The sequence below is a fragment of the Saccopteryx bilineata genome, chromosome 2 (genome assembly GCF_036850765.1).
Source record: "Saccopteryx bilineata isolate mSacBil1 chromosome 2, mSacBil1_pri_phased_curated, whole genome shotgun sequence".
In the NCBI taxonomy this organism is placed as follows: Eukaryota; Metazoa; Chordata; class Mammalia; order Chiroptera; family Emballonuridae; genus Saccopteryx; species Saccopteryx bilineata.
This window is the reverse complement of record NC_089491.1, coordinates 385622095-385644280: the sequence shown is the minus strand read 5'-3', so window position 1 is coordinate 385644280 and position 22186 is coordinate 385622095. Positions and strand designations below refer to the sequence as shown.

The 22186-nt window shown below is 42.0% G+C and overlaps 1 protein-coding gene across 1 annotated transcript in view; it reads right to left on the bottom strand.

Annotated features, from left to right (window-relative positions):
* The window catches only part of PPM1E (protein phosphatase, Mg2+/Mn2+ dependent 1E), a 97898-nt gene that overhangs the window by 6401 nt on the left and 69311 nt on the right, over nucleotides 1-22186 (bottom strand). The window contains exons 2-6 of the mRNA XM_066264071.1: nucleotides 18119-18237; nucleotides 10442-10641; nucleotides 6798-6986; nucleotides 4191-4334; nucleotides 3870-3963 (exon numbers count right to left, since the gene is read on the bottom strand). Coding sequence (XP_066120168.1) covers nucleotides 3870-3963; nucleotides 4191-4334; nucleotides 6798-6986; nucleotides 10442-10641; nucleotides 18119-18237 — 746 coding nt within the window. The remainder of the gene's footprint in view (nucleotides 1-3869; nucleotides 3964-4190; nucleotides 4335-6797; nucleotides 6987-10441; nucleotides 10642-18118; nucleotides 18238-22186) is intronic.

Below are 22186 nucleotides of genomic sequence, written 5' to 3'. Positions count from 1 at the left end.
AACAGGCTGCCGGAATGCCAGCTCTTCACCTGCTCTGCCATCGGGTGGCAGACTCATGACATGTCGCCCCCAGGTCTGGTAGGAGGGCATGACTACCCATTCCATGAGAAGCGGCCACATCCTGTGTCTTCAGCCTCCTCACTCTTTATGCTGGGAAGCATGCTCCATCAGCTTCGGATCATAAATACGAAGGGCTCATGGGGGGACACATTTTAAAAGCTGTTCCTTGTAGCCTGACCAGGCGGCGCAGTGGATAGGGCGTCGGACTGGGATGCGGAGGACCCATGTTCAAAACCCTGAACTCACCGGCTTGAGCACGGGCTCATCTGGTTTGAGCAAAGCTCACCAGCTTGAACCCAAGGTCGCTGGCTCGAGCAAGGGGTTACTCGGTCTGCTGAAGGCCCGCGGTCAAGGCACATATGAGAAAGCAATCAGTGAACAACTAAAGTGTTGCAATGAAGAACTGATGCTTGTCATCTCTCTCCCTTTCTGTCCCTATCTGTCCCTCTCTCTGTCACACACGCACAAAGAAGCTGTTCCTTGTTTAAAGCTTTATTTATTTTTTTTTTTTTCCTGAAGCTGGAAACAGGGAGAGACAGTCAGACAGACTCCCGCATGCGCCCGACCGGGATCCACCCGGCACACCCACCAGGGGCGATGCTTTGCCCATCCTGGGCGTCGCCATGTTGCGACCAGAGCCACTCTAGCGCCTGAGGCAGAGGCCACAGAGCCATCCCCAGCGCCCGGGCCATCTTTGCTCCAATGGAGCCTCAGCTGCGGGAGGGGAAGAGAGAGACAGAGAGGAAAGCGCGCGGCGGAGGGGTGGAGAAGCAAATGGGCGCTTCTCCTGTGTGCCCTGGCCGGGAATCGAACCCGGGTCCTCCGCACGCTAGGCTGACGCTCTACCGCTGAGCCAACCGGCCAGGGCCCCTTGTTTAAAGCTTTAAGAGTCATTTTTTTTTTCCTTCAGTTGAACTCTACTTAGGAGTCCTTTTTCTTGTTCCTCTTTAACCCTCTATTTTATCCCAGCGGCTTTCCAAATCTCACATTTTTAAACTACTGGATCTGGGTAGATAGCCTAATTTTCAGCTTCAAAGAAAATTAACTTGATCAGGCCTGAATTCCCTCAGTTCCTCTGCAGCTACCCCATTTCTTCTTCTTCTTTTGGAATCTAGAGGTTCCCCCACTACCATTTCTCAGAGTGGAAGGCGCTCCCGCCTTCCCAGAGCTGGCAGTGCTGCTGGACGTCTCTCCAGGACTCCGGCTTCTCCCCTCTTCAGTTTCTCCTCTCCTTGCTCTCCTCCATCCTACAAACATGACCTGGTCCAAAATCGCGTCCTAAAAACAATAAAAGCAACCCTTTTCAAAACCAGCTTTCCCCTCAAGTCACCACAGTGTCACTTCTCCACCAGATTGTCCAAGAAACTGAATCTGCACATGCCCCTTTTGCGCATTTGCCCTCACCTGATTATTTTGTGGTCTTTCCTCCTCCTGACCCCAAACATTTCTTAAATGTGACCAATTAAAGTTCTCACTCAGCGTTGTCAGTAGGTCCTGTCTATCCCTTTTTAGGCTGCCTCTGTAGCAAACGAGGGCGCCCGCGCCCGCAATGGTGCCTCATTAGGCCTGCTACTCCGGTGTGGCTTTCAGACTGTCATCACAGATACCTGACACCCACAGACCTGGCCACGTGGGCCCTCCGCCTAGACTGCCCCGCCCGGCCCCAGCCTCCGGTGCCTGTTGCCATTCCTGAGCAGGACATGCTCTTCCAGACACCTGTGGACCTGTGTCCCCTGGACCTGGAGTTTCCTGCCTGAACATCCTCCCCCACAGCCAACCCACAATTCACTCTGAAGTCTGAGACTGTCATTTATTCAAGGACATTCTCCGGCTTTAGCTCCCTTTGTGTTATATTTTTAGAAACAAAAAAAGGCAAGTAACCTTTTTTTGTTTCTAAAAATATAGTAAGGCTGCTTCTGTAATAGGCATTAAAGATACCTCAGTACTCAGAGACGGGAAGAGGAAGAGAAAGAGGTCTTTGGTTGACGTCAAAAAATTCTATACGGGGGTATGTTTTAGAAATGAGAAATTTCCCTATTTGGCCTTATTCCAGAGTTCCTAATAACTCCTTCAGTCATAGGGTAAAGCCAACTTTTAGTTTTTCAGGAAGTATTTGCAGAATTTTTCTCTTTCTAAACCTGCTGCTCACATTTGGGCCACTTCACAGCTTGCTAACACCTTCCTATAGAGTGGGAGGAATTCACATCAGTGGTGAAACGGAATCGGCCCTTTGAGATTTTTTAGTGTTCTGGAATTGTTGGGTAATAAGCAAGACTTGGGGATTGGCAGTGAAGCCCACTTATCCATGTTACCCCCACTTATCCATGTTACCCCCATCAGGTCAGACGACATCATTTCCTGAGGAGGCGGTGACGAGACCTGCAGTAGATACGCACATATATATCATCCATGTAGACACTCACACAGTTCTTTTTTAAAAAGAAGGTGAAGCCTGACCAGGCAGTGGCACAGTGGATAGAGCATCGGACTGGGATGCAGAGGACCCAGGCTCGAGACCCCGAGGTTGCCAGCTTGAGTGCAGGCTCATCCAGTTTGAGCAAAGCTCACCAGCTTGGACCCTGGCTCTGGCTCAAGCAAGGGGTTACTCGGTCTGCTGAAGGCCCGTGGTCAAGGCACATATGAGAAAGCAATCAATGAACAACTAAGGTGTCACAATGGAAAACTGATGATTGATGCTTCTCATCTCTCTTTGTTTCTGTCTGTCCCCATCTATCCCTCTCTCTGACTCTCACTGTCCCTGTAAAAAAACATAAAATAAAAATAAAAAGAACGTGAGCTAAGGCATGAAACAAATAATAAACCCAGGTGCCAAAGTGAAACAAAGTAGAGCTCAATTCTTTGAAGTTACACCTTGTATTCTGTCCAGTCAGCTTAGCTGTTTAAGTTTTAGAGTTTTGTTGTCTTTACACTTCTTTTGAAGGATTTAGGTCCCAGGGAGCAGATTCTTTGAAACCCCGGGGTTATCTGGCAAGTTATTACATTCCTCATACAGATTTTCTTTTTTGCAAGAGAGACACAGGAAGGTAGAGAGATGAGAAGCATCAACTTGTCAACTTGCAGTTGCATCACTCGTTCATTGCTTGTTTCTCCTTCGTGCCTTGGTGGGGGTGAGCGGCAGTCAAGCCAGTGACCAGGGGCTCAAGCCAGCGACCGTGTGGTCTTATCATGTCTATGATCCCACGCTCAAGACAGCGAGCCTGCACCTAAACCGGTGACCTTAGGGTTTTGAAGGTGGGTCCTCAGTGTCCCGGGTCACGCTTTACCCACTGCACCACCACTGCACAGGCCCTCGTATAGAAAATTATTTTCATCTAAAAAGCATAATGTTTTTCCCATGGACTGGTTCTCTGTTGTTTATGTCATTTTAAAATTCATAATGAATGACATAAAGATATAAGCAAGGTGAAATATGGAGGGAGGCTTCCATTCTCTGTACAATATTGAATTAAACTAACTATGACCCAAAATGGAATGAAATGAGGTTTGCTGTGGCTTTAAGCAGGATCTGTGTACCAAACATTAAAGCCTTCTTTTTAAAAAAAATAAACTAGTAAGTTCTGCATTTCTTAATATAGTTCCCCCTTAATAATGAAATTTAAGCATATAAATAAGTTAATTAAGCTAAATAATTAAAAGAGGCATCATCCAACTGTTATTTTAGATAATAATAAGCACACTGATAATATAAATTATCATCATCTCGGGTTCCCTGCTGTATCAAGAGTTCATTTAAGACAATGAGCCAGAAGAGGACAGTTTAGAGAAACAAATTAATTGGGTTTTCCTACCAATCGCTCTGGAGACTGAGAGACTTCCATTCACTCTCCAGGCACCAAACCAGACCACACAGCCACCAAGGGCCTCGATTCGCTGCTTTTCATCCTAAACAGCAATGCAATAAAAAGAAGCAAATAATTAGATTCAGGATTTACTCCTCTACCTTCCCAGTAAACAACAGATATAATACTCATCAGCTTCCTGGAAAGGTTCTCGTTATTCTTCCTTTGGAAGGTGGGCACGGTTGCTGAGATAATGGTGATAGTTATGGTAATTAAGTGAGTCTTAATTAATAACTAGAAAACTGCCGTTGTGGAACAAAGCATACTCACCTCTCTGTCTGGTTTGTGTGGCTTCATTAGTTCAACAGCTTGGCCCTTTCTCACAAGCATAACCTGGGAGTCCCCCACCCAGGCTACATGCAGCATGTTGCCTCTGATAAAAGTCACCACTCCTGTGGTTCCACATCTTAAGCTCTGAAAAGAGTTTAAATAAAACTTAGTAAAAATAGATACCAAATTCTCATTGAGAAGCAATTTATAGTTGATACAGACCTTTCAATTGGGAGCTAGATTATTAATAACTTGATTTCACAAATAAACAGCAATTCTTATTTCTAAATTCAAATTTTGTTTTTATGTGCATGTACACATTCCTGGGTGCACACAGATCCATCTGATCTGTGATATGCAAGACAGGAATGACTACTAACTCCATTGTAGACACAGGTAAGAAAACTATGGCAGGTTATGTAATTTGTCCAAGGGCAGGTAACTGATTAGTACATAAAAGAGAAATTAAATTCTTTTTCCTGCTAGTCCAGGGTTGAATCCATTATATCAACCCTAAGAGTAAGTCCCAACCAGTTAGCTTAGTTGCAAAGAGCAAGGTTGTGGTTCTGTCCCTGGTCAGGTCACATGTGGGAAGCAGCCAGCAAATGCCCAACTAAGTGGAACAACAAATGAATGTCTCTGTGTCTTTCTAAAATCCATTAAAAGAGAGAGATTACCATACTTTGGTCTCTGTTTTGTTTCTGACATCTGTATGTTTAGAGAGGAGAGTCTTCCCTTTATAAAATAACATAAAGCATCTGACTGGTACACAAATGCTCCCATTCTCTGGATAGTAAGATAAGAGCCAAGATATAACATACATTCCCGAATGAGAGGTAAGTTAATTATACCTTGCAACAAAATAATTTTAGGGGCTTTTACTTTTGAACATTGTATAAAGAACTGACTGGAATTTCACTGCAATAGCTCAGAACCACTGCTTAATGCTCTTCTTGATAGTACTATATTAAAATGACATCTGCATTTGACATGAGTCACCACCAAATGAGCATGCCTTTCTGTTACTAAGGACTTGGCCTAAATTAGAACCAGTGTGTCATGGGTGGTAAAAGGCCCCTGGGAGCCTATGAGAAAACTTCTCATTTTCCCTATGTAGGGAAAGTTTGTTATAAATCCTCACCCACCAATAAAACGTCTTCCCACACAGACTGTTCAGAAGCTCAGCCCCCTGGAAACATGATCAAGACACCTCAGTGCATATGCCCAGGAGAGAGCAGGAGGCAGGGCTGCCTGACGCCCAGCAGGAATAGCTACTTGCTTCCCAGCAGCTAGCAGCTCGTGGAGGCACAAGAAGTAACTGCTGAGGCAAACCTAAATTATTCAGGAGAACTATTGGCAGGATTGAGAGACACTAGGAGCAGTGGAAGCAAGTAAGGTGAACATGGTCAGAAAGAACCATACTTTTGAAGACACAGAGGAAAAGGGATAGAACAGAATAAGGCAAGTGATTCTCTTAGTTTCATGGGTGATTATGGATTGCCTCTCGGGCCAGGTTTTGTCCACATTCAGAATGATGACAGCCAGTAGCTCCAAAGCAGACAGCCAAGCCGTGCTGGCGCTCAAGAGACGGGTCAGCACTATACAAAGTGTTTTCCAGCCCCACACCTATATATGTAGACCTTAGTGGTTGCTGTTGGAGGATGTGCATATTAATCTAAACGGGATAGGCTGGAGAAATACAGAATATTTTGCCAAATAGTTCTGAATTATTGTTTCATGAATTCCAAGCCTACTACTGCTGTAGAGCATAACTATGAGATCAAAGAAGTGATTGCTCTCTTCTAAGTCCATTTCAAAAAGAGGTCATGTCTAGGCCATAGGGCAGGAGTCCTATTCTGTGTGTATGTAATATATGATTACTTTTAAAAATAAAACATTCTCTTTCGGTTGGTCCCCCGTTAGAAATGAATGTAGAATACCATAGTTAATTATGTACCAATACCCAGACTGATAATTAGATTAAAATTTTTACTTTTAGATCTTAATATAGAACCCCTGTTATTTGTTCAGTGTAAAAACCTTAAATCTGAATAACCTTAAGAAATCAGGACATGAGCTCTGACTTTTCTGTTAAGGGAAAATCTGTTCAAGGATCATCTAAAGACTCACTGTCTCCAAGCAAATTTTCCCTCACCCTCAAGAGATACACAGCAAAACACTGCCAACTCATTTTTAACTAAATGTATGGGAGTAATCTTGGCTTCTGTGGGGTTTTTTCAGACCATTGTTTTAATCACCATATCCAGACTTTATCAGCAAAGTCTGCTTAGAGGGTTGGGCCTCCTGTGAACCTGACAGACAATAGTGATTAAGAGACAGAACCCCCCTGCCACATCCAGCAATGACTGCCTTTCCGGAGAACTAGAGCTTAGCAGTTTCCACACAATACCCCTGGCCCCCACTGAAACTCTTCATCAGGAGAATTAGAACTACTGTAACAATCCACCACTAGGGGTCAAGAACACCATTTGGAAAAGAACTTTAATGCCTGTCTCAAAAGAGAACATCCAAATAGCCCTTTAACCATGAACCGAATTGGGCCCAGCTAGTGGAGTCAGAACCAGAACTAATGAGAAAGAGGCATACCTCCCTGGCTGCCTTCTGCACAAACCGCTCGTCAGTGACCCGGAACGCCCGGCACAAGGCCTCAGCAGGATCGTGGGGGAACATCTCCTGGCGCACCAAGTTAACATGCAGGTGAATGGAGGCATAAATGGCAGCATCCACCCCTCCATGGCCATCAAACACTGCAAAGTAAGCTTGTTCTTCCTGGTCCTGTCAGCAGAAACAAACAGTGAAGAGAGGCACAGCATGGTTCCAGCGAGCACTGTTACCTAGCCTCCTCCACTACATTTGTCACCAGATAATGAGACTAAAGGTGTCCCTTCTCCGATATGCCTGATCAGCTGCTAAAACACCTGCAGTATTAGGGCATCTCTGTTATGCCAGCATGCTGGAACACATCATGCCCAATTAGCTCAGGCTGAAGTGCCCTCTCCGTGGAAGCTGTTGTCTTGCACCATGGAGACCGCCCACGTGCATTTGCTTCAGAGTTGCTATTACAATTTCAAGGGGAGAAAAGAGAAGGTATGAGAACTGAACAAAAGCTGTTCTGGATTGAGTTTTTTCCAAAAAGAAAAGCATTTTAATCATAAAGTTAGAAACTAAGAACAATAAGAGATAATTGGCCTTCCAGCACAAGGCCAATTATGTTAGGTTGTTTAAAATACAGAGATAATGAAAGCCTATACACACTTCCAAACTATAAAGTCTCCATCCTAAATCATTCATGGTCACATTAAATTCTCACCTTAAATAACATAGTCTGAACTGGGTGGCAATACTTGAACCACAACAGATGTCTAGCTGCCCTGTAACACTTGACCTTGTCCCCTAAGCTAAGAGTCAGGCTTTCTCCTGACAAAGGAAGCCAATGACATTAACACCACGAAAGTGCTTCAACTCAAGTGTTTCAGTCTCAGATCTAGCTTCCTTAGGAGATCTATAAACTCACTGAACTCTGAGTCCTGGTCTCCCTTTAGGCAACAGTGTGTAATGATTTTCATTTGTAAGTCTCTGACCTTCCTTGGGCTCTGCTTGGATGAGTCCAGGTCCTGTCATTCAAAGCAAAATAAATATACAAAGTAAAGCAGTTAATTTTCTTTTTTTTTTTTTAGAGAGAGAGAGAGAGGAAGGGAGAGAGATGGGAAGCATCAACTTGTAGTTGCTTCACTTTAGTTTGTTGGTTTCTTCCCATTCATTTACATTTAATTTCCTTGTGCTTGCTTTCCCATCTCACAGGGATGTGGAAGAACTACTAAAACAATAGGTCTATTTAGACTTTGGAAAAGTTCTTTTAAAGGATATATACTGCATTTATATAAGTACCGCATATAAATGTCCATAAAGATAACACCCAAGTATTATGAAGTCTATATCAGCTAGACATTACAACTAGTTAATTTAGCAATCCAATGAACACTATCTGTAATGTCATTAAAGAATAAATGATTAAATAGAACTATCTAGAAAAAGTCCTGATATGTAGAGTTTTTACTTATACTGAAAAGTAGTACTCATTTTTAAATAACTGCATTGGCAGGAAAAGGATAAAATTAAAAAACAGCATATATAAACAGTTTTTAAATGACGAGTGAGCTGTTCTGGGATTATCACAGAGAGAGGGACAATAATTCCTTTATTGGGACATGAGAGTATAACAAAGTAATGTGAGATAGGTGGAGAGATTCCTAGTATAGCATCCAAAAAAATAGGATGAGCCAAATGAAGCTCTTCAATAATCAGCATAACTTCTTAAAGTAAAAAAAAAAAAATACTGATCTTCTCCCTGTTATAAAGATGGTGTACATTTATTTGACCATAAAGAAGTGTAAAAGCCTGACCAGGTGGTGGCGTAGTGGATAGAGCGTCGGACTGGGATGCAGAGGACCCAGGTTCGAGACCCCGAGGTTGCCAGCTTGAGCGTGGACTCATCTAGCTTGAGCAAAAAAAAGCTCTCCAGCTTGGACCCAGAGTCGCTGGCTCGAGCAAGGGGTTACTCGGTCTGCTGAAGGCCCGCGGTCAAGGCACATATGAGAGAGCAATCAATGAACAACTAAGGTGTCGCAACAAAAAACTGATGATTGATGCTTCTCATCTCTCTCCATTCTTGTTTGTCCCTGTCTATCCCTCTCTCTGACTCTCTGTCCCTGTAAAAAAAAAAAGGGTGTAAAGAAGTAAATAAATGTCTATAATCCCACTATCTACAGATAACCAGTATTTTTTGTATACATACACATTTTGTCAATAAAATTAGGATCATACTATACAGTCATCCCTTGCCATATCGCAGTTCACTTTTCGCGGTCTCACTGTACTGCAGATTTTTAAATTGTGCATATCTAATTTTGTATCGCGGATTTTTCGCTATATCGCGGGATTTTGCAGCATATAAGTATTTTTATATATTATTTTAATTATTTTTGCGGTAAAATAAGCATTTTCTAGATTAACAGTATGAGAAAGATTTATAAAGCCTTAACATATATATAAATAATAAAATAAATATAAGGTGCTACTTCATGGATTTTTGTCTATTGTGGGAGGTTCTAGAACCTAACCCTCATGATAGATGAGGGACCACTGTACATGGAATTTTATATACTGCTTTTTGCCATTTATCATGTCATTAAGTATTCTCGAAGACATGATTTTAAATGGATAGGTACTATAAATCTTATGAGCATATCACAGTTATTCCCTATAGGTTAATAATTTAGATCATTTCTAATTTTTTATTATTACTGACAGTGTTGTGTAAAAGTTTTGTCAAACAAAACATCCTCTGGGTTACATTTGCATGGGTATGGTAACATTTGGAAACAGATATCACCAGATCTGTCTTTGTAATGTGAATGCCAATTACCAGCCCACTATTACTGCTTATCAGACCTTGACTGTCAGCTAAAATTTAAATTAACTGCTCAATGAAGGAAATGTTGTGCTTTGCAGAAATGACTGCATTGTAACTTCTAAGTTATGGACTTGAGTGAAGGAAAGAGGCAAGTGACAGGCAAAGAAAGCAAGCCTACTTCTGTTTGCATTAACATAACACACTTAATAGATAAGAGGAATACAGCAAGAAAATGGTTATTAAGTTGACAAGGCTCACATGATCTAATCTGTCAGTCAGAGATTCAGGAAATGTAAGTCTAGCTACTTTTTTTATCTCAGAAACCAAGATTTAAAAAAGAAAACCACATGAAAACTGAAAACTGTCCCAGTCTCAAATTCCTTCCTTTATATTTATATTTGCTTCAGCAACATAGTAATTTAGGAAATTAATGAACACCATTTGATTATACCAGCAAAACAGTGTCCTTTAAAAAACCAGCTTTATTGTGATATAACAGTTTTCTTTTTCACTTGTATGTGTCTAGAGTAGCTCTGGAAGGTTACACAAGAAACTGGTAACTCCCTTGCCTTCATGGAGGGGAACTGTGAGTGAGAGACAAAGATGAGAGATTTTATTTTTCTGTTCTAAACCATGTGAATGTATTACCTATTTCAATTAAAGTAGTTCCTTGTCTAATGCAATCCAATTTGTGCCACTTTGCCTTGTCATATTCCATCCTATCCGATAGTATTAGACGTATATGAGGAGTTCCGTTCGAAAACAGAACCATGAAGGTGTTTTTCTAAATATCATTTGACTTCAGAAGTGCCCTTACCTCGAGGTTGAAGAGCATATTAAAGTCAGGAATGCAGACGTGTTTGTCCTCCATTTTCCTGCGCATGTTTTTGATGGCATGGATTGATGTCTCATAATAAAGCTGGGGTCTCCTGCGGAGAGGGAAATCTTTCACCCAGCTACAGCAAATCTCGTGTAGTTTGCTGAAGACAGAACGGGCCAATTTCACTGTCTCAATCTCTGAAAGAAACACAGAAACCCCCAATGAAGAGCCCTGTAAAATTGCTTTTCACTTGTCTGACTAGTAAAGACAGAAGTAGGTCACATTAGTCAAGCCCCTCCTTAATAGAAGAAATTCCTCCTTCTCAAGGGAAATGAAATGTTGCTTCTGAAGAGAGAAAATGACAACCTATCTAGTAGGAAACCAGCCAGGAGTTGCCACTAACATGATTCCTATGTCATGAGAAGAAAACCTCTGGTCGGGTCTGGGTCTTTACCAAGGCCAGGTTTCTTCTAGTCCACAAGTGCTCTGGCCACTGCCACCTCGCTCAGGGAATGGTTCTTTTGGGTTGGCTGCCATAGTCATCTGGAGAGCCAAGTCCCCTGTGTTGAGAGGAGTGACTGAAATATGAACAGTGGTTATCCAGCTAGCTGGAATACGACAGGCCTGTGAGCAAGAGATTATTTACCAACTACAGGAACCACAGGGTTTACTTTGATTTCCATTTGTCTTTGTCTCCCTTTTCCCAACCTCTTCTTTACCCTCCTTCCCGTTCCCTAACTTTTCTCTCCTGTAACTGATCATAATTTAGAAGTAAATTATATATTTTTACTATTTGATGTCCTTTTTTCTTTTAGGTGAGAGGAGGGAGATAGTGAGGCAGAGTCCCTGACCAGATCCACCCAGCAATCCTGTCTGGGGCCGAAGCTCAAGTGTCTAAGGCTGACGCATTCCAGTGGAGCCATCCTCAGCGCCTGGGGCCAGGCTCAAACCACTCGAGCCACTGGCTGCAGGAAGGGAAGAGGGAAAGGAGGGGGAGAGGGAGGAGGAGAGCAGCAGATGGTTGCTACTCCTGTGTGCCCTTATTGGGAATTGAAGCCGGGACGTCCACAGGCCGAGTCGACACTATCCACTGAGCCACTGGCTAGGGCCTTGATGTAATTTTAATTAAAGCTTTAGTTAATAGCTTAAATAGTATAGCCAACAGACTAACAGAGTTTTCTATTTCCCTAAGGAAAAAGTACTTAAATTCTATGTGTGTAATCCTGGATAGAAAAAGAAATAGCAATCAGAGGATTCTTTACCCTAGACTATTAAGTCTGCTACTTGACCCGTTACAGACAGGAGACTGGCTGATTTCTGAGGCCACACATCCCTCCGTGTGTGGCCAGATGTGGAAGCCTTTAAGCAACACTCAATAGTACTGGCCAGATTGTCTCACACCATCTCCACTCAGCTGTCCTCAACTCAAGTTGTGGCTACTGAAATAAGCAAAGGGAGACTAGGTTTTCTGAGGCCAGTATTTTAGAGGTTCCCCAGGTTAAAAAAAAATTAAAATTCACATTTTTTTGGTTTTTACTTTACTAAGTCAGATGTAGCTTGACAGCCTGAGAAAGCGTGTGGCAGATGGGGAATGGTGGGGTGGGCCTCCTGTGACCTACAGCACAAATCCCAGAGAGGCTGTGTGTTCTTAGGACAGCCTGGGAGCCTGGAGTCTCATCCTCTAGTTCTCGCCCTGCCACTGCCGAAATCTGTGACTACAGTTACCTGTTTTCTTACTCAAATTTCTTTTTAAAATGACTGTTCAGAAATCTGACCTCAAGGCTTTTGTTTTTCTCATTAACAGAATACAGAGCGATTAACCAGGTTTTATGACTTTGTCCCCTTGACAATTTTATGTAACTGAAAATGAAGGGTACATTTGAAAGAAAAGAATTGCAAACAACATGCCCTGGCTGGTTGGCTCAGTGGTAGAGCGTCGACCTGGTGTGCAGGAGTCCCGGGTTCGATTCCCGGCCAGGGCACACAGGAGAAGCGCCCATCTGCTTCTCCACCCCTCCCCCTCTCCTTCCTCTCTGTCTCTCTCTTCCCCTCCGGCAGCCAAGGCTCCATTGGAGCAAAGTTGGCCCGGGCGCTGAGGATGGCTCTATGGCCTCTGCCTCAGGTGCTAGAATGGCCCTGCTTGCAACAGAGCAATGCCCCAGATGGGCAGAGCATCGCCCCCGGCTAGGCGCATGCGGGAGTCTGTCTGACTGCCTCTCCGTTTCCAACTTCAGAAAAATACAAAAAAAAAAGAATTGCAAAGAACAAATAAAACAAATAAAACAAATGAGGATTCCTAAATGATAAATGAACTCAGAAACTTTGAGGCAGAACAGATTTAGGTGAAACAACTGATATTAACTATCAGGATAGTTCCCAAATTCCCAGGTAATAATATAAACCATTATATCATTTTTTGGTTTGTATATTATTATATAATAAAACTTGAAGAGGTGTGTATAACAGGGAAACTGAGGCCAACAGAGAACCCAACATTTGACTGTATATTTTAAGCAACACCAATATTTTTTTGGAGGGGAGAGAGAGAGACAGGAACATCAAGCTGCCCCTGTCTGTGCCCTGACCAGGGTTCAAACCAGCAGCCTCAACCAGGATGACACTCCAGCCAACCAAGCCACCCAACCAGGTTTTTACTGATTGATTGGCTTTTAGAGAGACCGAGAGAGGAAGGGAGAGAGTGGGGGGGGGGGGAAGGGAAGCATTCATTAGTTGCTGTCTGTGTGTGCCCTGACTGGGGATTGAACATGCAACCTTGTTGTTTCTGGACAACGCTCTTTGCGACTGAGCAAACTGGCCAGGGCTGCAATGCCAATCTTTTTCTTTTTTAAAGCACCAGTCACTAGAGACTATGTCTTCCAGCCAGCACTGACATATTTGTATCACTCCAACCCATCTGGACCCTGCATTTGGGTGGGCATTTAACTCAGTCACAACAGAGGATTCCTAAATGATAAATGAACTCAGAAACTTTGAGGCAGAACAGATTTAGGTGAAACAACTGATATTAACTATCAGGATAGTTCCCAAATTCCCAGGTAATAATATAAACCATTATATCATTTTTTGGTTTGTATATTATTATATAGACATGGTTGTCCAATAAAGTCGATTCCTAGCTACATATGGCTACTTAACCTTAAATTAATTAAAATTAAGTAAAATGTAAAATTCAATATTTTGGCCATATTAGCTACTGATATATTTCAACTGTCCAATAATTCCATCTAGCCAGTGGCTACCACGCTGGACAACAAGGTGGAGAACTCAGGTTTCCAACACTGGGCTGGTGACCGACAGTGCTGATGCAGACAGGCTAAAGGGGGTAGGGAAGCAATACCAGCGTCCATACTACTCAGTACAGCACTAGAACTGTCCCTGCCTCTCCCCGTTAGTCCTTCCCTGATCTCCCCACAGCACTCTTTCACACCATCTACTATAGTTCTTACCACAGTTTGTAACAATAGCCAGTATGTTGTGGGTATTTGTACATTCTGTATCTAGAATATTTCAAAAACAGAACCATTCTCAATCCTAGGTATATCTGACTCTTACACCCAATGCTCTACATTTCCTAAATTAGAGCGCAGATAAAGACTGTTTCTTAATTTCTTTCATTAGTCATAGCATAGTACCTAGCAGATAACAGGATTCATTAGATGTTTACTGAATAAATGAGTACGCAAACTTATATAAATTAATCACTAAAATATTAAAATATCTGCTCTGCATCGTCTGTTTCACTTCACTAATTTTTCCATCTATTTCTACAGTGGTGCGGGTCCCTTTAAAATTACTGTAACTTTATACATGATAATAGCAGGCAGACTGGTTTTCCTACCTATTTTCTTTCTTTTTTTTTTTTTTTTTTTAAATTTTATTTATTCATTTTTGGAGAGGAGAGAGAGAGGGAGAGAGAGAAACAGAGAGAGAGAAGGGGGGAGGAGCTGGAAGCATCAACTCCCATATGTGCCTTGACCAGGCAAACCCAGGGCTTCGAACCGGCGACCTCAGCATTTCCAGGTCGATGCCCCATCCACTGCGCCACCACAGGTCAGGCCCTACCTATTTTCTTAATTTTAAAAGATGTCACTTTGCTTTGACGTATTTGTTCTTCCAAATGGACTTCCTAATTATTTTGCAAAGTTTTAGGGGGGGAATTAGTTGCCATTGTGTTTGGGACCACATTGAATTTATAGAGTAATCTGGGAAAAAATGACATCTTTTTCACATTGAGTGTTATCCAGGAACAAGCTATATTGTTTCCTTAATTTAAATTTAAATCCTTCTTCTATTGCTCAATACAGTTTTAACAGGTCCTTCATATTTCCTAATGAATTAATTACTAGTTACGTGCTATTTTGAGTCTGAACTATGCTGTAATGTGCTGTTTGCGGCCAAGCAATCTTCTTTCGGCCTGGAACATTTTCTCTACTCTTAGTCCATGTGCACCTGGGGGTATGAACTGTGATTCGGGTCTAGACAGTCAGAATCACCTTCCTGTGGCCACAGTGATTGGGGTCAACAATGGGACATTAGTCCAAGCTGGGCTGATTAGGGTAAATGCTGTGACTTATGTAAGAGGAGCTGGGTAAAGTTACTCTTATTTTCCTGCTTGCTTTGAACTGGGCAGATGAAGACCTGGCGCTCCTAGCAGTTGTCTTGACGCTGCATGGAGCCTGAAAATAAAATACAAATGAAAGAGTACAGCTGAGAGCTGGAGAAATTCCAGATTCAGATGACATCATGAGAGGCCTTGAATCTAGCTGCGTAGCCCTTACACTGAAGGCTAGCCAATAAATTCTGTTTTTGCTGAAGCCATGTGTTGTGTTAGTGGTCATTTGCAACCAAAAAATTCTTGAGTATATACATCAAGCATAAATGCTAGATTTTGATTAGAGTCAAATTTTGTTCTACAATGTCCACTATGTATCCATCTAGTTCTACTTTATTAAGTATATTTTTAAAAATTAGGAATGGATATTGAATATCATCAATGCTTCTTTGGGCATCTTTAAAGATTACTCTGGTTTGTTTCTTGTGATGCAGTAACATATAAATTACGCTGACAGACTTCCCAATCGTTTGTCCTATTCACTGGCACGGTGCTAAGGACGTGGCCAGCTCCCAGTAAAATACTCACCAAATGAACGAACTGTTGTACTCAGTGCTGCCAGTATTTTACTTAATATATTTAATAATGATTACTGAGATTGACTTCTCATTTCCTTTTTAAATTGTCTTAGACACAATTTGTCTAAGTTTTGGTATCAGCGTTATGCAGTGCAAATTTTCCTTTTATGAAACTGAATAATTCACTTTACAAAGCATTGGAATTAGGCCCTGGCCAGTTGGCTCAGTGGTACAGCATCGGCACGGCATGTGAATGTTCCGGGTTTGATTTCCGGTCAGGGTGTAGAGGAGAAGCGTCCATCTGCTTCTCCACCCTTCCCCCTCTTGCTTCTTTCTCTCTCTTTTTCCCCTTCCTGCAGCCAAGGCTCAATTGCAGCAAGTTGGACCCGGGCGCTGAGGATGGCTCCGTGGCCTCCGCCTCAGGAGCTAAAAAATTACTCCAGTTGAAACAGAGCAACATCCCAGATAGGCAGAGCATCGCCCGCTGGTGGGAGTGCCCGGTGGATCCCGGTTGGGTGCATGCGGGAGTCTGTCTCTCTGCCTCCTCTCCTCTCACTTAAAAAAAAAAAAGCATTGGAATTATGTCTTTGATTCTTTGAAATTGTTTATCTGAGTATCACCCACTCCTTGTCCTTTTGCAAAGGTAGCTAGCTCCTTAACAATCTTCTCAATCTCTCTCTTCTTAGGTCAAGTTTATTAATTTGCATTTTTCTAGAAAATACCCAGGTTTTCAAATTTATTCCTACAATGTTATAATAATTCTCTCAATTTCCTCCGTATTAGTGATCATTTTCCCCTTTTTGTTTTTAATTTTTATACTGGGATATTTCAAATTGATTTTAGGTTGTCTGGACAGGCATTATGTCTGCTAAACTAAATTTGTGCAAAAATTCTGTTAGGGATGATATAAAAATAAAAGGAACTTAAGTTAAGGATTTTTTTAAAGCCTGTTTTTTGGAAACTAAAAGGAAAGACAAAAGGCATTTCAATGGGGACAGCAGTGCCTATAAGCCAATGACAACCGGCCTTATTCAGTACACTCACTTCTCAGTCTGATATATGGAGAGACACAATATGCCCTGTAGATATTCTCAGTGCAGTTTACATTGATTTGTGTTGAACAGATTAAGGACTTGCATATAGTCCAGAATTATAATAGATCATCCTAAATCACAGCAGTGGCATGTGATTTAGGAGACATTACTGAATAATCTCTCAGAAAAATATAAAATCAGGGTGACCAATAATATCCACCAAAAGGAAAAAAACCTTCACTTCACTTTTTCTATCTTACGAGGGGGTCAGGGGCGTCTGTAGGGCAGCACTTCCACCGTGCTACTTGAAGTATTCTCCTATGGGGAGTGGTATCGAGCACTGGTATATAAATAACTGCTGCTTGAAATGGAAAAATACAATTTAAAGGGGCGTGAAAAAGAAAATTGTTCAAGTAGTAGTCCTCCCCCTAACAGCTGTAAATTACTCAGTCTTCAGGCCGCTGCACTGAGCTGGTGGGAGTCAGCCAGGCGGCTGTGCTGGGGCGGGGCTTACCCCGGTTCTTCCCTCAAGGGCGCTTGCTTCACGCACCAGTAGCAGGGGAGAGACGGCTTTGTAGTGGGAATCCCAGCCAGCTTGACTCTGGAACAATTTGGTTCCAAGTGAAACAATTACTCTCAGTAAAAAACAAGCAGAGGAATGCCTTCCTTGCTTATTTTCTGTCAAAAATGACCTAGAGAGATAAAGGAAGAACAGGAATCTTTACTGGAATCTAGCTACTCTGATTCATTAATATATGCTGTGCTCCTTATGTACCATGTTTGAAGGCAAATGCTTAAAACAGAACAAATAGAATGAAATATTAAAATTCCTTAACAATTTTCAGTAGTAATTCCCTAATTTTTAGAAAAATCATTATTTCTTTAGAGCCTGTCAAATATATATAAGTCTAATACATGAATAAATATGCCTTCTTGAATAAATAATACCTCATAATTTGCCTGTAAAAAGTACAGTGATCCATGTAATTAACTCACGTTTGCAGAGCTGTCATAAGGAGCTCTATTTATATAAAATTTAATGTAATTAATGAGGCTTTGTTACAACTGAGTTCTTGAATGTTTATATCTGACCTTTTTACTTGGATTCCTAAAGGTAAGCTAATAATTTTAAATAGGTTTGGCTCAAACTCTCTCCCCTCCCTCACTCATCTTTTCTTCACATTTCTCATTTGACTCTTCCCATTTGTCTAGGTATTAATGACAATATACTGTTATGATGATCTCTTGCTCCAGTTACCACCTTCACATCTCTTCAAAACATTCCTCTATTTTTTTTCTTTCTTCCTCCTTTTATTGATTAGTTTAAAGAAAAAAATTTTTTTTTCTTTTTGATTTTTTCTCTTGCTACCACTACACAGTTAACACAGTAAACATAATTAGAGCTAGTATGTGGCAAACGTTTCCTGTGGCTCATTACACATGAGAAGAAACTAATATTTTGAAACAAATCACGTAGAATGGTCCTCACCCACAGTCCCTTCTGTGCCATCTGTGTCCTTTGGGATGTAATGTGGAGAAAGATCACTCCGAAGGACTTCGTCTGATGTGGCTCTGGCTAAAGCAGCAGCCAGAAAGGAAGGGCAGTTACTGAAAGAGAAGAACAAAAGGCTATTTCAGTAACAAATGGGAAATAATACATTTGACATTATTAATAATTACTTCTTTTTATCTCAAAACGAAAGTACACCTTTAAACAATATTCAAAATATATTTATTGAGTGCATATTTTGTGCTAGACAGTGAGTATATATCCTGGTAAATAATTCAAAAATAGTGAATAATTCAGGGAACCTAGTGGAACATATGGATTAGTTAGGGAGACATATGATAAGTAAACAAATAGGATATGACTTGAAATTGGGACAAGTTTTATAAAGGAAACACAGGATACAAGTGAAAGAGAGTAAGAGAGTAAGAGGAGGTACCTACTTAGAATGGTCAAGAATGTCATGCCTTGAAGGATGAGAAGGCCTCAGGTAGGTAGGGATGGGAATTTGGGGAAGAGTATTCCAGTCAGAGAAAATAGCATGTGTACAGACCCTTTCTGAGAATTTGGTATGTTTGAGGAACTGAAAGAAGCCCAGACAAGATGGAAGTATAGTGTGTCAGGGAGACAATGGCAGGGCATACAGAGGAACAGACAAAACTCAGTTATGTGCACCTTTTAGACCATGCTAAGGAATTTGGATTTTACTCAAAGTGCAGTGGGTAGTCACTGAAGATGGTGAGCAAGAGAATGCCATTCATTAAAATAGTACTTAAAATGTTATTAAAGTAATATTAATTAAAATAATTGCTTTGCTATGTCAAAGGAAGTTGGAAGGGAACAAGAATAGAGAGTGACCAATAAGGAGATTGTTGCAATCCAGGTGAGATGTAAAAAAAAAAAACAACTATATTTTGGAGAAAGAAAATATAGAACTTGCTGATTACTGGATGTAGAGGTGAGAGAGAGAAAAGAACTGAGGCTGAGTTCTGCATTTTGATCTGAGCAGCTAAGTGAAGGGTGGCATCATTCTCCTAAACAGAGAAACCAGGAAAATAAGTGAAGTAGAAAACAAGAGTTCATTTTAGCATATTAAGTTGGAAATATCTGCAGTGTCCAAGTGCAGGTGTCAAATTGTGAATTACGGTATTGTAATGTGGAACTCCAAGACCTTAGGGAATTTGGAAGTCATGAATGTATGCACGGTATTTAAAACTATAAAAAGAATTACAGTGATTTCTATGTGCCTCTGTTTCCCCTTTTGCAGTAGGAAGGTTATCTTATGTCTCATCATTTTATGTTGGGTAATGGTGGAGTGAGGGTTGATAATTTCCCTCTTTAGTCCCCAGATTTTTAAATAAATATTCAAGGAGCTGTCATCAAGAAATTGTACCCAAGGAATCCCACCTACACCTGAACCTGACCTCAGTGAGATCCTGAACCTCAAGCTTCAGCCTGATACCATAAAGGGATGACACTTTGGAAGACGAAGGGATGTGTTGCGTGTGAGAGGATGTGAACCCAAGTGGCCAGAACAAACTGCAGCAGATTTGTTTTCTGCAAAGAGGCCCCAGCAATATCTCTGCCCCTCTACTCTTAAGAACCTAGCTGTTCCACATCAAGAGGCATTCTATTTCCCTTTCTTTGAATGTGAGACTTTGATTTTTTTTAAAATGTAACAAAAGTGTTTCTGTGTAACTTCTGAGGTTTGGTCATAAAAGACGAAATGGCTTCCCTGGGCTTTTTCTTCTCTTCTTTCTCCTTCTCTTTTCTTCCCTTTCTTCCTACTCTTTCCCTCCTCCCGCTGAGACACAGGCCTGTGTAGATGTGAACGAAGGCTTTCGGTCGATAGTTGTTCACAACAGCCTGACATGTACAACGGCACAGGCCTTCAGATGACACCAGTCCATAGCCTGGGTTGGCCAGCGAAGGCCCCGGACACCACGGAACAGAGATAAGCTGCCCTGCTTTGTTCAGTCTGAATTCCTGGCCCCAAAACACTTGAGCATAATAAATATTGTAATTATTTTATGCCACTAAGTTTTGTTACACAGCCACGAAAAGCCAACATTTAGACGCTTGGTAGAATATAAGGAACCTATAAATACTGAAAAGAAATAGCAAAATAAATAAAAGGAGGCCCTGGCCGGTTTGCTCAGCGGTAGAGCGTCGGCCTGGTGTGCGGGGGACCCGGGTTCGATTCCCGGCCAGGGCACATAGGAGAAGCGCCCATTTGCTTCTCCACCTCCACCCCCTCCTTCCTCTCTGTCTCTCTCTTCCCCTCCCGCAGCCAAGGCTCCATTGGAGCAAAGACAGCCCGGGCGCTGGGAATGGCTCCTTGGCCTCTGCCCCAGGTGCTGGAGTGGCTCTGGTCGCGGCAGAGCCAAGCCCCGGAGGGGCAGAGCATCGCCCCCTGGTGGGCAGAGCGTGGCCCCTGGTGGGCGTGCCGGGTGAATCCCGGTCGGTCAGGCGCATGCAGGTGTCTGACTGTCTCTCTCTGGTTCCAGCTTCAGAAAAGTACAAAAAAAAAAAAAAAAAAGTAAAAGGAGAACCAAGAGAGTAGAATATTTGAAGGAAAGCACGGTCAATGATGTGGATAGGACAAATAGGTAAGGGGAAAACCGGGTACTGCTTTTAATACACAAATCATCTCTGACGAGGTGCCAAGACAATGTAATGGGGGAAAGAACAGTCTTTTCAACAAATGATGCTGGGACAATTGGATATCCACATGCAAAATAATCAAGTTAGACTCTTCCTTACAACACATATATGCAAATTTACTCAAAATGGATCACAGACTTTTTTTTTTTTACAGGGACAGAGAGAGTCAGAGAGGGATAGATAGGGGCAGACACAGGAATGGAGAGATGAGAAGCATCAATCATCAGTTTTTCGTTGTGAAACCTTAGTTGTTCATTGATTGCTTTCTCATATGTGCCTTGACCGTGGGCCTTCAGCAGACCGAGTAACCCCTTGCTCGAGCCAGCGACCTTGGGTCCAAGCTGGTGAGCTTTTTGCTCAAACCAGATGAACCTGTGCTCAAGCTGGAGACCTTGGGGTCTCAAACCTGGGTCCTCGGCATCCCAGTCTGACGCTCTATCCACTGCGCCACCACCTGGTCAGGTGGATCACAGACTTTTAAAAGCTAAAACTATAAAAATCTTAAAAGAAGACATAGGAGTAAAACCTTATAACCTTGAATTACACAATGGTTTTCCTAAATATGACACCAAAAACACAAGCAACAAAAAAAGAGAACTAAATAGGATCACAAATCAAGGAAGTGAGAAGACAACTCAGAATGGTACAATATATTTGCAAATCGTATCTGATGAAGCACTGGTATCTAGAATAAAGAACTCATAACTCAATAATAAAAAAATAATTTTAAAATGAATAAAGGATATGAATAGGTATTTTTCCAAAGAAAATACATAAATGGCCAAAAAGCCCAAGAAAAGATACCCAACATCATTCGCCATTAGGAAAATGCTAATCAAGTCACAATGAGATACCATTTCACACCAAGTAGGGTGATTGCAATAAAAAAAAAAAAAGAAAGAGGCTCCTGACCAGGCGGTGGCGCAGTGGATAGAGTGTTGGCCTGGGATTCTGAGGACCCAGGTTCAAAACCCCAAGGTCGCTGGCTTGAGTGTGGGATCATAGCACGAACCCATGGTTGTTGCTTTAAGCCCAAAGGTCGCTGGCTTGAGTAAGGGGTCACTGGCTCGGCTGGAGCCCCCAGGTCAAGCAATCAGTGAACAACTAAGATGCTGTAACTATGAGTTGATGCTTCTCATCTCTCTCCCTTCAGTCCTGTCCTTGTCTCTCTTGCTAAAAAAAAAAAAAAAAAAAAAAAAGTAGAAACAACCAAATGTCCATCATCTGCTTGTGGATAAATAAAAGACAGTAAAACGCAGAGGATCCGGATTCGAAATCCCACCAGCTTGAACGCGGGCTCATCTGGTTTGAGCAAGGCTCACCAGCTTGAGCAAGGGGTCACTAGCTCTGCTGTAGCCACCTTCCCCGTCAAGGCACATATGAAAA